Here is a 14,901-nt window from a genome sequence, read left to right on the forward strand (position 1 = left end):
GGCATAATTCTTCCTGGGACATTTCCCCAACTCACAATGCAACTGGACAGGTCAGATACTTGCCTGTCTGCTCACCTCCTTTTCTCACTCTCCTGCCTTACAAATACATTCTGTTTAGATGGTTTATCTTCCATTGCACTTCAGAGTCTCTTGAATTTACAGCTAAATGACAACATTTGATGGATGTAATTTCCCATTTTCCTAAAGGCACTAAGAATCACTTCCAATTCTTGAGGCTCATCCAGGTGTCCATCTATAAATATCCACTTCTTGCTCTCACCACTCTTAACCCACTTTCCCCTCCAAACAGCAAGTAAAAAAGTGAGAAAAGTAAAGTATGCACAATGAATTAGAAACATAACATGTGCTGCATGTGATCTATTACAGGGAAATGGCTCATTTCAGTCACCAGAGTATGGTGGGCACACTTAAAAATACATTATGCATTATTAATTATTGTAACATCAAAGGTAAATGCCAGGCTCTAATATCACTAAGCTTCTTACAAATGCAAATGAAAATAAGTATATCAATAAAATTACACTGAGAGAATAACTATAAAAGGTATGTTGCCATGTGGAAGCACTAGGTTTCCATATACATAAATATCTGAGCAATTTTTTTATTAAAGCTTTCTATAGAAGTAGTTACATATTTCAGTAATACACAGGATATTTACAATTTCCAGGTCAAGCTCAACACAACAGATGTTCAGGAAGCAGATTTATAGATGAAGTCAAAGAAATGCCTCAGATACTTTACCACAACCATACTTTTAAAACTGCAAACTTCCATGTGCTTTCTCTTGTGATCCATTCACAAACCAGCAATAAATAAAGGAGAAAACAGTGACACAGTATAAGAGAACTTCTTGTTCTGCATTTGAATAAACTCTAGACACATAAGTGAGAAATATTTCAAGAACATTTCAGTTAAAAGTGAAATAGAATTTTCAGTAATGTGTGAAAAATGGATACTTCACTGCCTCACAAAGGATTTCCACTGAGTCTGAAGGAAATCAGAGATCATATTCCATCAGAATTCATGAGAAATTTTATGCCCATAGTGCCTAAGCTCTTGTAAGTAATTACAGGTATATGCTTCAGGATGTCTTGTACCTATCATTATGGAAGCAGGCACTATCTGAGTTGTAACTAAACAATAAATATAAACACCATCTACTCGTTACATTTCAAGTCTCCCAAAACTGTCTGATGCCTCACTGATGAATCTGTCTGCCTACAGCATCTCACATAAAACAGGAGAATAAAAAAAATTGTCTTAGAAAATAAAGTGAATGCAATTAAAGGACAGGCACTGTAAAGAACAACTGGCCACAGAATGAAATAGAAGCAATCAAGATGATTTCTAACAGGTGGAGGCACAAGAGAAGCAGAGAAGTATGGTCTGCTGCAATGAGAAATGAAGACTTCAAGCAGCTGCCTCATTGAATATAATACCTTGCAGCTGGGTGAACTGCAGCACAGCTGGATTATTTCTAGGGATGCTGTGTATAGATTCCCAGTATATATGTGCATACATACATATATAGTTATAGAATAGATGTATGGCTCTATGTTCACTAACCAGAAGTAAGGAGAAAGTATAAATAGAAGAGTAAGATGACTTCTTGTCCTCTGGGTGAAAACATTAGGTTGTCCAAGTATTGCACCCTGAGAGAATGCAGCTCAGCAGAGCCTCCCCTGAGCCCCAAGGCAGTCACAGGGAAGGCCAAGTATTAACAAACTGGGACTGGGTTACCTTTGGGTCTCAAGGACTGCACTGCCAAGGATCACAGACACTCAGGAAATGGACACCAGGGCCCACCTTCCTGACCATGCACAGCAATCAATTCTCTCAGTACTCTAAACTGAAGTTCTGCTTCCAGTTAATCTCAACAGCTGACACAAATGTTTGGTTTCTCCACATATATCTACCTTCACAGTGTGTTTCTAGAATGGATTCATACTAAGATGTAATGAACCCCAGCAATGGACACTGAATGAATCCTTGATCTAATAATGTGCATATACACAATACATACCTATAATTTGTTTATAAAAATATTTCACAATTCTAGGAGAAGAAAAAGCCTCACACTAAACCACTGAAAGCAAACATAATATATTCAAGCTTGGCCTTGGAACAGCTTTCTGCTGTTCCATCACTGAATGGAAAATACTCCACAGAACATCTTATTGATGAGACTTTAGAAGTGAATAAATGGTCTCCTCTCAAGCCCTTATACCCCTGTCTGCACAAAGCCCAGGCAACTGAGCCACAGCCTCCCAAACCTGAAACACCAGCACAACTCTCTGTGCCTACAGCTGATTGTCCAGCACCCTAAGCAGCTGCTGCACTGTCCTGGTAACTGCAGTCCCCACTCCTCCACTCTGAACCAGCCCTCTCTGACTCCTGGGTACTCCAAATGAAATGCAACTTGCATCTCTCAGCACCTGACCAAGATTTTTAAGAGATCTTAGGCTTTTCTTCCATTTTATAATTACTTAAATCATATTAATCAGACTTCATTCAGTGTATTCAGTGTCATCAATTGGCAGCAGACCCAAGAAGTTTCTTAGCAACTTAACATCTTAATTTGGGCCATTTTGGTCCATCAGATTAAGCTATTTTGTCATTCAAAATGAGTGAAAAGCGTTGCTAAAAATCCAGCAAGAAAAAAAGCACTAATCAATAGATGCAGCAGCTTTGCATTGCTCCTCAGACTCCATCTTAGTACTCCAATTGATTCAGACTAAATCTTAAATGCCTCTTGTCTGACACAAAGTACTGAAGTTTTAGCATTTACTAGACACTTGTGGAATTTCATTATAAATTTCATTTTCTTCAGTGCTTATATTTATCCCAGATATAACAGGCAGACATCTCTAGCTAAAAGTCAGATTACTAGAAGGTATTTTAAGACAAAAGTGAACTGATAAATTATTTTAAAGCATGTACAGATTTACCTGTGAGTTCTCTGAATACAACAGAGGCTTCAGGATGGAGTATTGACATGAGTCAATTTAGTCATTTAGTCATTTTAGAGAAAAGAGTACCATTGAAGTTCAGCATGAAAAACCATGCTGACCAAATATCCTTCCATTCACTCAAAGCTTGGATTCTGACACATTTCAGGTAAAGGGAAGCAGCTGAAACTGCCTCCTGGCAGTCACAAGGCTGGGGGCTGATTCCCAGCCCTGTCAGCCCCTTTTGCCCCAGCTGATTTTGAATTACTAGGTTTGGTAACAACAATACTGGGGGACAGTGGGGACACATTTTCCCCCTCCCAGAAAAAGCAGCAGTGACATCAGTGCCATTTGACACACTCTGGTTTCAGCCACAGGAATTTTCATCCCAGCTGACTCTGCTCCCGGGAGCAGTGCGGTGTTAGAGGCTCTGTAACAACTCCTGTCTCTCAGCATCAAGCAAGAGAACAGAGGTCACAGGAGCAGGCAGGGCTGGCAGGCTGAAGGAAGGGAAGAAGGGCTGCCAGCCCTGCAGGGCTGCTGCTGCCTGCCAGAGCTGCCTTGCCCGGGTGAAGGTGCAGCCCTGGAGCCTCTCCTGTGCTCCCTCTGCACAGCCTGGCTGCCAGCACGAGTCTTCAAACAGCTCCCGAGATCTGAACGTGGCTCTGTTCCTAGAAATTCACATGGCTTCATCCAGCACTTCAAGCCAAAGACATCTTGACTCTACCAAGTGGAACTAAATCATGTGTACAGACACCACTGAGATGATCCCTGAGCCACGTCCCTGCTCCTACCATTGCCTCTGGAGCCAGCATCCACTCAGCCTAACACAAGCCACAGCTGCACATGTCCAACAGCACACACATTGCAACAGCCAGGATTCCTGGGAAATAAATGTCCTGCCCTGCTAACAAGTGCAGTCACCTGAAAGGGGAGCTCTGAAACTAGAGCTGATGTCTTTAGAACAAAAAGCAAACCAAAACATCATTTGGAGGGAATGCTTGGTCAAGTATGCACTTTAGAAAACTCCCCATTAAAAATTCACTGTAAAATAACAAAACAAACAAAAAAACCCATGAAGACTGTCTATTACACATACCAGGCTGGCATTTTCAAACAGAAGTCAAAGCAAGAGAGCCTGCAGCTGACCAGGATTTTTTGCAGTTGTTGATTTGAATACTGTCTTTGATGATGTATTTTGGATGCACAAGGCAATCCAGGTATCCTCCTGAAGACAAAATATCAGGCACAGTCCTGGAGAGGACTTTATTCCATCTTTAACCTTATGGAGAATTTCTGACAAAAAAAGTCTGCAGATCTCTCCCTCCTTTCAACAAATACAGCCACTCTTCACTAAGAGAGACTCCTGTGGCAAGATCCCCAGAGTCACCCTTTTCAGTCAACCAGTAGGTTCCCTCCTTTCAACAGATTCTTTTATCCAGCATCAAAGGTTATGAATTTTTCATCACAACTAGAAATGAAAGTTAACTGAACTTAGTACTTCAAATTACAGAACTCTGTTATCTGTATGATTAAAACATTTATTATTTCTGTAGAGTTAAATTTCCTCACAGGTTTTATGGTTATGTCACTGTGATGTTTACCCAACTGGACCCTTCTTCTCAAATTCTGCCCTTAAAGTCATCATGTGCTACTGGTTTCCCCACATGAACTAGATTTTTCATTAAATACTCTAAATTCATAGGGTTTATATCCCTGTAATATGACTTTTTTTAATAAAGACAAAAGTTTATGTTGGAGCAGCAGATAAAATGGGCTAGAAATGCAGCTGCACCAATCTGAATGAGGGAGAAATAAAAATATGTGTATTTTTTAAAAATAACAATAATCACACTTAACTCACCAGCAAGACAGTGCTGTGAATTACAGTTTAACTGCCCTTCTTGATCCAGTATAAACATTAGGAGCAAGCTGTGCTATGCAGGGGAGGGAAAAAGAAATGATCATGGCATGTTCTAGATCCCCTGATTCATCTTTCCTGGCAAAAGACAGAGTGAGTCAAAGCTGCTGTGTAGGAAGCAGAAGAGGGAGGTGGGCTGAGCTGGCTCAGCATTGGCTGGGTCTTCTCAACTGGGTTTGAAAAGGGAGGCATCAAAAGCCAACACATCCCAAGTCTGCAGGGCCACCTCTCAGAAGTCATGCTGTGTGCAGAATGTGCTTCAGCCTGTGTGCCTGCTGGAGTGCCTGCTGCTTGTTCTGCTAAATGCATGGGACAAAGTGCCAGACTTGTGCAGAACCTTCCTTTTGGGCAGCTACACAAAGCCAAACATGGCTTGAACTAGACACATGAAGAGGTGCAGCTCTGCCACTCTTCACTTTGCCCACAATAGATGAGTCAAGGACTGAGATATGGCTCCATTAGAAACAAACATTATCAGATCTAAGTGGGTGTCAGATATAAACCTACCTTCATCTGCACTGACTCATGTTCAGCTGTAAAAACAGGTAACATCAGCTGTGGATCAAAGCTGCCTGATGGTCCCACTAAGCAAAAATCACATCTGCCTTTCCAAAACACAATCTGTATAATAATGCAAAACAAAGTTGTTTTCCCTTACCTTCTGCAAAAGGCTCCCATTCATAAAATCGACCCATAAATGGCTTGTTATTGTATGATGCACACTGTACCTCTCTAATATTCCTGCTGCTTTCAGGACACATCTGTTTAGATTAAAAAAAAATAAAAAAAGTAGCATTATAATCAACAGCAAAGTTACTTTTGCCTTCTTATTAATGAACTAAAGAAAGTTAGTGAAGGCATTGCAAAATTCTAATCCAGTTGAATTATATAAACATCAGGAGACCTCTTTAAAACAGGTAACAAGCTGTGCTGTTAAGTAACAGTATCAAAAGAGCCTGTTGAAGAAAATTAATTTGTGAAGTAAATGGAGCAACAGTTCTATTAAAAAAAAAAAAAAGTAAAGCTTTCATTGAGGTGTCATTTTCCTCAGCTACAGGACAACACTTCACTATAAATTCAATATTAGATTAGAATTACTTCCTTCAACAGCAGCTTCACATTTTTCATAATTAACTTTTCGGGCTCAGATTCAATGGAGTTGAAACACTCAGTGTACATGACTTCATAACTTACTAAAAATTGACCACAGCAGCTTCTTATTCTTACCCTGTGCTTCCATACCATATTTCCCACTTTTCCTTTTGTATTTCTACATGCTGCTATTACAGTCACTGCATGACTTCATTTTAACTCATGCCTTCAGATCCTGAGCTCCTGCAGTTGGCACAGGAGTTTTGCAACTAAAGAGGTGCTTCTATACAGCAGGTGTGCACACACAGCTATTGAGGCAGGGCAGGTTTTCCAGGTGGAAGTAGGATCCTTCCTTAGGTCACTTGCAATGCACACCTTTGGCAGAGCAACCTTGTTTGCATGTGAAGTAAATTCCAAAAGCAAATACAAGTTAAATACTTAATGACTTTGCTCTGCCTGAATCCTCACATTACTGCAGTTACAGCAGAAGATTACTCTGTGTATGGGCACATAAAAAGGGGAGAAAGACTTCTACCAAATGCAGGGGGTCAATTAGAACAATTTCTATGCCTGGAGAAAATAGGCAAGCTTTGGGCACAGATGCATTTTTTTCCACAGCCTTTAGAAAATAAAAATTATTACTACAAATACTATTCAAAAACAGTAGAAATCACACAAAGTACTGGACTAGAACAGCAGAATATTTTTTTTATATGACAGATTTAAAGGGAAAGCTAGAGATAACATTCTATGAAAACAGCAGTCAAACAACAGTCAAATAACTGGAAACAGAAGAGAAGCACTAAAAACAACTCTTGTTGCAACTGCAAGTCAGTTCTGTAATGTCTGTATAGCAGGAAGATTGGTTGTCTGCTGGGGAACCTGGGCACACCAGAGTCTCAGAGGAGCTCTTGCTTTGTACCCACCATCCCTGTGAGAAGTTGCTTGTAACTGGACCAAAGAGACATCAGAGTCAAAAGTTTGTGAGTGGGCAATAAACTGTATCAAAGACATGCCCCAGGGAAGGTTCATGGACTACTTTATCTTCTGTTAAAATCATGGTAACAAATCTTGTAGAATAAACACTCTTGCTGGCCAAGCAGCCATCTGTGCTTCTTCGCCCACCCTTCTGAGATCTCCAAGTGCAAGCAAATACTGCTTTCCTCAACAAACCCTCTCATTAAAAAAAAAAGAAAAAAAAAAAAATAAGAAAAGAAAAAAAAAGCCTTCACTGAAAACAGGACCATGAACCACCACATCCACTCTGGAAGGGTGGGACCAAAAGCCTTTCTAGTTCCAAATGCAGAAAGCAAGTCTATATTCCCACAACTGAAGCACAGCTCCTTCTGTGAGTGGCACAGCAATGCAGAACATTTATTCACCACAACCACCAACCAAGGCAAGGAAATGTATTTTTTCACGGAAACCAATTATTGCACATATCCTAAAGGTGAAGGGACAGAACCTGAGCTGGCATAAATTAAGGTCACTACACTAAATTACAGCAGAACAAACATCAGTTTGCACCAGCCAAGAAGTCAGCCTGAAGGGTTTCTTTCTGGAATGCTTTTCCCTTTTTTTTTTGGCACACATTTTCTACCAGCCTATTGTGAAGTTTAGCTGCTTCTTGTTTTTCCTTTTCTGACCCTTGAGCTCATGCTCTCGTGTACCAATATTTCTGGCTCATAAACCATTTCCTGTACACCCTACTCATACCAACTGCAGGCAAGGCATGAGTAAAAATATCAAAATATTCATTGCTGTTGCCAACAAATAGTGCCACCCACCCGTTTTAAGATCCTTTTCATTTAGCTACAATTTCTGTTTTTAAACTTACTGACAGTTGCCCACAAGACAGAGACCTCAGTGCTTTAAAGCAGGACAAAGGACAGACAAACACACTAAACTCTGTGTGGATCAAGTAAAATTCAGAAGAACAGGCTAACTCAGAACATCTCTGCTACTTCAGAAGCCCCAAGTCAGTTGCCCTTGATTTCATTTATCAAAGTTTAATTGCAATACAAAACTTTGAGGAAAACCTTGAGCAATTTGGTCTGTGAAAACACTTTGCTTTGTTCTTTATACAGATTATATTATTTTCTATTTTTAATGTCTTCTAAAATATTCTTTAGCTATGAAGTACTACTAGGCAAAATCACTACATTAATCATCAAGGCTTAAGAGTTATACTCTACATATATACTAGTTAACATCTCTGCTCCATTTACTAACCTCACCAAAATTGTTAATGCACAGCTGAATGCAATGACAGCTTTATACTGCCTACAGCACAGCCTCCCTGAAATGAAATCCTTGAGCCTTGCTCAGAAGAACTAAGAGTGCCAGGCACTTTCTCTTGGCCTCTCTGGCTTTTTAGGACTTTTTGTAGGCAGAAAAGTACTAAAATGAAAAAGTATGACCCTATACAGTCAAAAGTGAAGCTTCAATATAGGGGTTCCTGTAGATCCTCATTTTTTATTTATTCACTGAGAGTACAAGCTATTTTTACACTTCAATTTAATTACTATTTCTGTCATATGTAGCTTGACTAAATCTCCTAAAATACAGCAACAAGCATGTGATAACAAGATGGCAAAGACAGGTCCTATTTACAGTGTCCAACAGCTGTCCCTTCCAGAGCTCCCAATTCACCCAGAACTGAGCTGGGTGAGTTCACAGCCCTTGGGCCCAGCACAGCCCAGCCCAGCCCAGATAGAAACTTTGGAAACAGTAATTGTATTTATACCTTGTTTATGCCTCAATTTCTTCTGAAATATGCAGGTATGAAAGTAGTCTGAGGCACAGCAATTCACAGTATTTTCTTTGCCCTGTACCATTAGAGTTTTCTCAAAATGAGCAGCTGTTACAGTTAAGGCTGTAAAACAAAGAAACCACCCTGCTAGCTTTTGAGCTTTTGGTTAACATTAGAAAAGCACACTTTTAAACAAATCCTTGACACTTGGTTTAATTAAAGGAGTGCTGGCAAAATACCAGAAAATCATCAGTCTGCCAGCAGATGTGGGGTCACATCTGCCATTAGCAAAGCTGTGCTGAGATAACACACTCCTGGAAATGTGGAAATCTTTGGTCCTCTACAGGCAATTAAAACATTGACTAAGATTTCTGGCAATGTTTCATTCTTATGACCAACAGTAACTGGCAAATGCTTTTTACAAGGCCCCATATCCCTTCTTGATTCTCCAGGTTCAGACATAATTCATAATTAATATTTTCTCTGTGTACAATACTGTATGTTCAATTAAATCCAAATAATCTAGTTCTACTCTTGTTTTCATTTTTGTAGTGGTTCTATACAATCATATTAATCCTTTGACACCCCAAAGGACAAACTCATATGCAAATGAAAAGAATTTAAACACTTGTTTCTGAAATAGTAATCTAAAAATTGTTCTTTCCTTTGCAGAGGTTACTCTTAAATGCATTGTGTCCTTTAAAATACAGAGTCTGCAAATTCCAGTTTTTTACACAAGAAGTCACCACATCTTCAGTGAACTTTGAACTTCTGCTCTGAACTGCTGGTGTCTTGTTTCCCCTGAAACCTACAGAAGTTCCAAGTCCATGTAAGAAAGTGGAATGTGAGGTCCTCCAAAAGTGAATTTTCCAGCTAAACTGTTTCTCTTTGCATAGCCAAGGACCATGCTTGCCCCTTAGGTACTACCTCAAACCAAGGCAACCTAGTTTTGTCCAGCTGAACACACACTGAAGGAGAGCAATGATCCATTTTAAATCCTGGAGACTCTCTTATTTCCCCAACAGTTCTAATTTTATAAAATGGTAAGAGAACATAAGGACAACTGTCTGCCAACTAAAAAAAAAAAAATTGAAAAAAATATAAAAGACACATTAAATATGTCTAGATGTCTGTGGCACAAAATACCAGACACAATTCAAATGGAACTGATGCTCCTGAAAAACCAAAATGTGCAAGAAACTTTGAAATGCATGTAAAGAACAGCTCTGCAGTAAAAATAGTGCTAGCCAGCTCTGGTTACAGTGCAGAGGCACAGACAGTGCACTGTAAATGTCTGGCCTGACATGCAATGAGAATTTCCATCTGGGAATGCAGAGTATCTGCACAAGTTTACGAGGAAGGAGCACCTGTACTGGCAGACTCTGCACTGCCCCAAGCCATGAATTTACACCTCTGTGTCTGCTGCTCTGAGACAGGCAGAGCAGAGGCTGCCACTGTGACCCTGATGTGCTTCACCAGCACAGGATCCTCACCAAGCACAGCCTGGGGGGTTACAGCCCTTCTGCCCCTCATGCCTGCCAAGGGCTGCCACAGATGGTGCAGACCTGAGGTGTGTGCACAACACAAAATCACTGTAAATCACACAAAATCACCCAGACCCCATCCAGGCAGCAATGAGCTTGGATTTGGATTTTGCATGGGCCAGGGAACTGCTGCCCTCCCAGCCTGCAGCTTGAGAACCCTTCTTTCCATTAATGATTTCAGTTCTGCAACTAGAAGGTCTTCTGAATTTAACTAGAAAAGTCTTTGAAGTGCTACCCAAACCTGATCTTTATTAACTGCAATCTATCAGACACATAAGGCATTAATGCATAATGTGGCAAGTGCATCTAGTACTGCTTTATGTTTTTTCCATTCTGTAGCACTTTACATCTGAAAATGCAGTCTGTCTAATAATGGGGAAGAAAGCTCAACCAAACAGATGGAAAAAGAAGTATTTCTGCTTAACTTCACAGGTTTGTGGCTTTTTTCTTTTTAAATTCTCACTGACAGATCCATCTGATTAAAATAACTTATTTTATTTCAGATTTACAGCAACTTGTAAAAGATTCAAGTCCAGCTTTAGTTTTAAATAAAATGTTAGTCACTCATCCACCCCACCTCCACAAAGCATCTCCAATGATCTAATGTGCATGACTGGAAACGTTTGGAACTACTACCTTAGGAGGGGCTAATCAAGGAGTTATAATAGGAAAATCAACAGTACATTTTCCTCAGCAATACCAAAAATGTGTCAAGAAAATACACCAGTTCTATTTAATGCTAATTTTACAAATACTATTCCAAAAAAAACCCAAGCAACCAACCAACCAAAAAATCCTGAGAAACAGCAATTGGTTTCTGTAAAATGGAAGTTGAGCACTTAGAAAATGGAAGGCAAATACTGGAAACAACCCATGCTAGAACAGAATATCATCTGCTGAAAATGGATACACAGGTATGTCTGAAAGTAAGTCCTATGGCAATTCACACCTGTGAACTGAAGAGTGTTGCTAGTCTTTTTTGATCTAGCAAAAGACTGGTCTTTTTAAAGTTGGGGGGTTTAAAAACATAGTTACTATTTTACTGCCCCAAATTTCTTTTAGTACTCAGGCCACTAAGCAAAGAGCTACTTCAGTATTGAGATTGGAGTTTACACAGAATATTCTTTCCATACTCCCAAGCAAGCATCAAAAAATTGCCATTTGCAGCAGAAATCATAACTACTGCTCCTCCAGCTGCTGTTCCCAGTCTCAGCAGTGCTATCACTTTTCTATATAAATATGCTGCATTAAAAAATCCCACAGGTACAAGAGTCCCTCCAACCAAATACCTGTTTATAGAAACACTAAATAGTGCTCAAGGTGCCTGAACTGTATGCTGTTGCCTCGTTTAAGGGGAAATCAATGAACAGCTATTTCCATTTCACACAATCTTTATTTCCTAGGTCATATACTTCAAATAAAAATAAAAAAGGCACCTCAAACCAACTGGCAGATACATTTATCTTATTTTAGAATGGTTTATATACAGCTGCAGCTGATAGCACTGTCCATTTACTGATGAGTTTGTCACACTTTAACCTCTCAGGCTAAACTTTCTGCTCCTGTTCTCTGTTTTAGTCTCTTTTTCTTTCTTTCTTTTTTTTTTTTTTTTTTTGACTGAAGTATTGCATCCCAGAATGCACTTGAAGGCAAACAAAAGGGAAAAGTGTTTTATTTTTTTCCCATGCTGCCAATATTCTGGGGTTTTTTTTCCAAATCTAAGTGCCTATTCTATTTTAATGAGTGAAATTATGTCAGCCAGGAAATTGGTTTTTTGTCAAGAATGCACCCTCTGCTTTTTCTGTGGAAATCCACTCAAGTCAGGCCACAAGAATTTTGAAAATAATGCTGATAATGTACTTTGTACACTTTCAATCAAAACTTGCTAAAAGTCCTGCATCTAATCTAGAGGAACAACCTGTTTCCAGGTGTGTTCCATACCTGAGGCTCCAAGAGGCTGAGAAGATTTCCAGCAGTTACTGGAAAGTGCTCCTGGGGTCTGTAACAGGGCAGAAAAGGACTGAAAATTAAGACATCTCTCTTTGCTCTTAATAACCCCTTGAACCTGTACCTGAAATGCATGGAATACTTTGGAAAAACAGATAAATCTTGTGACTGGAATTCAAGAGATGAGGCTGGATGAGCAAGTCAGCTGAAGAAGGCACTGAGAAGAAAGTGAAACTGGAAAGAAGCAGGGAACTAAGCAGAAAAAGGAGAGACTGGAGGCAGAAGAGATGGGGAGAAAAGATGAAAAGCATGAGACAAGGTACTAAGAAAGTGAGAAGTGTGAGTGAGGAGAAAATATAATGGGGCAGCTCTAGCCAGAGGGAAGGAACAGAGGCTGTCCCTGGAGAAAGAGCAGAAACACCTGAGATGAGGAAAACCTAAGCACACCACAGCAAAGCATTTTCACTGTCCTGTGGTACTTGCAGGGGCAAACTCCCTCTGCCAATGGCTCAGCTGCAGTGATCTGAGGAGTTCTGGGAATATTGATGCATCACATGATGGCATTCTGCTTTTGAAGGCTTTTTTGGTTTGTTTAAACACTATAAAGTAAGTCACAGAGTCTTAAAAGAATGTTTAATCTCAAGTTAGAAGAAACTGTGCATCAACTGCTGTATCACTTGGCTCTTTCTGCCTGTGAGGTCAATTCCATGACTGCATACCATTTTCCCCACGTGATCTCTGACTCATTCAGGGTGCAGAATGGACTTACTCTGGAGAATATTTAGCTAGAAGAGTGATTTACATAATCTCTGTTTCATTTACTGTAAAACCTAGGAGGAATAAAAGGACATGCAGAATAAGGAACATGAAGGACAGTCTGCAGCTTCTAGAATAATAACTGGGATACCAGTTTTTGAGGGAAAAAATGTCACCTGTGGTGCAATTACTTAATCAAATTCAAGAACTATGTACTTTCTGTTTTGGGGGTCTGACTGAAAACCTCTGGACCTGATTTGCAGATGAGCTGCCAAATCATAATTACAGTTTTGGCAATGCAAATTTTGCTTTGACTATTGTCAAGTGATAAATATGATACTGAACATGGGGAAAAAATGCAATTCAAACTACTTGACAAGCAGCACTAATTATGGATCACTTCTCTTAAACCTCATTCTTCCATATGTCAGCTCCATTTCTTACAACAGATTAGGTCTTGCTATCACACAGCAGCTTTGTGAATTTCAAAGCAAGGACTGCAGTAATGCACCAACACTAGTCCTTAGAGAAGCCTTTTTTTCTCACCTTCTGCAAGGAGCATTTTAAGGCAGGGAGCCAAAGGCTGAATTAAAAGAGAATAACATTGAGTAGTGTATCACTCATAACTAAGCACTTGATCTATGCAGGGACCCAGGAGTGAAATAATATTTTATCAGATAATTAAATAGTTTTCTTAACACAAGAGTTACCAGAGGATTGCTCACAAAACTCCAGTCTTGCAAGCTCTTAACCTTTGCAGGTTTGACTTTGTCCTTCTAACAGCATTTTGCTGCTCAAACTAAGACCTCACATCATCCAAAAAAACTGTCCTAAGAAAGTGACCCAAACTGAAGTCTCAAAAAAGTCATCAAGACCATCAGTATTCCTTGCTGTCTTTAACAAATGAAGATGCAAACAGAAATTCAGGAAAAGCAGGACATGGTTTGGCTGGCAGCTTTACTGAATGCTGCAGCCAAAAGCCAGAGCTGCTTTGCAGAACAAGGCAGGGGATGTTTCCCTGCCTTTTCCCCCTACAGATCACCCTGTGCCTAACTCTGCTTGAGAGACATAAACAACACAGGATTGGTTTCTTCCACAAATGTAAGTCATGAGTTTGAAGATAAACAGCCACACTAATTTATCACTAGAAAGAAGCTCTGTTTCATGAATTACACTTGTATGTCTCTACATGTGCAATATGCTGAGGTGTCACTTCTGGACAAACAGCACAACTGATGAAGTAGATGAAATGCAAAAAAAGATGAGAGAGAGCACACCAGACCAGTTTGGTTATTTTTAACCCTCATCACAATTTCAATTATTTCTGGGCTTTGCATTGTTCTGTAGGCAGTTAATGTATCACATGCCAAAGGTTTGTTCACCTGCTCTGGGCACTGCAGGGCTGGCAGTGCCTGGTTTCTTTTAGACCACTTCTGGGGGAGAGGGTTTGGACTTCCATCCCTAGTCTGTGGTTGGGTAAATGAACACATGCTTGCTAGATATAATTTGACATTTATGCTTCCTTACTTTCTATACAAGTTTTGTCAATTTGCTGTTTCCAAGCCCTGCTTAAAAATTCTAAAATTAAAAAATAAAACAAACAAAACAAAAAAACACAAAAGAAAAAAAACCCACAAACAACAAAAAACCCCACAACCCAAGCAGAAACACAAGAAAACCAACACGTCCCCTTTCCCCAAAACCTGCAAAACTAAAAACTTGACAGCATCACTAACACACAACTTTTTCAGTATCCATAGCTTAAGTTTGGCAGCTTCTCCTGCACTTCCTCCACTCACCTTGGTCAGTACAAGAGGACTGGGATTGTACTGGTGGTAGTTTCACTGCAAGTTCCTGTATCCATGTAATGTATGTTCCTTTCCTACTATCTGGCTTAAAAATGTCCTAAACTTATGCACT

The 14,901-nt window shown here is 39.8% G+C and overlaps 1 protein-coding gene across 3 annotated transcripts in view; it reads right to left on the bottom strand.

The window, feature by feature from the left end:
- Positions 1-14,901, bottom strand: part of THSD4 (thrombospondin type 1 domain containing 4) — a 204,362-nt gene that overhangs the window by 138,530 nt on the left and 50,931 nt on the right. For all 3 annotated transcript variants that reach the window (XM_079318468.1, XM_079318470.1, XM_079318469.1), the window contains one exon: positions 5,549-5,651. In XM_079318468.1, coding sequence (XP_079174594.1) covers positions 5,549-5,651 — 103 coding nt within the window. The remainder of the gene's footprint in view (positions 1-5,548; positions 5,652-14,901) is intronic.

Source organism: Erithacus rubecula (genome assembly GCF_903797595.1).
Source record: "Erithacus rubecula genome assembly, chromosome: 14".
NCBI classification, from domain to species: Eukaryota; Metazoa; Chordata; class Aves; order Passeriformes; family Muscicapidae; genus Erithacus; species Erithacus rubecula.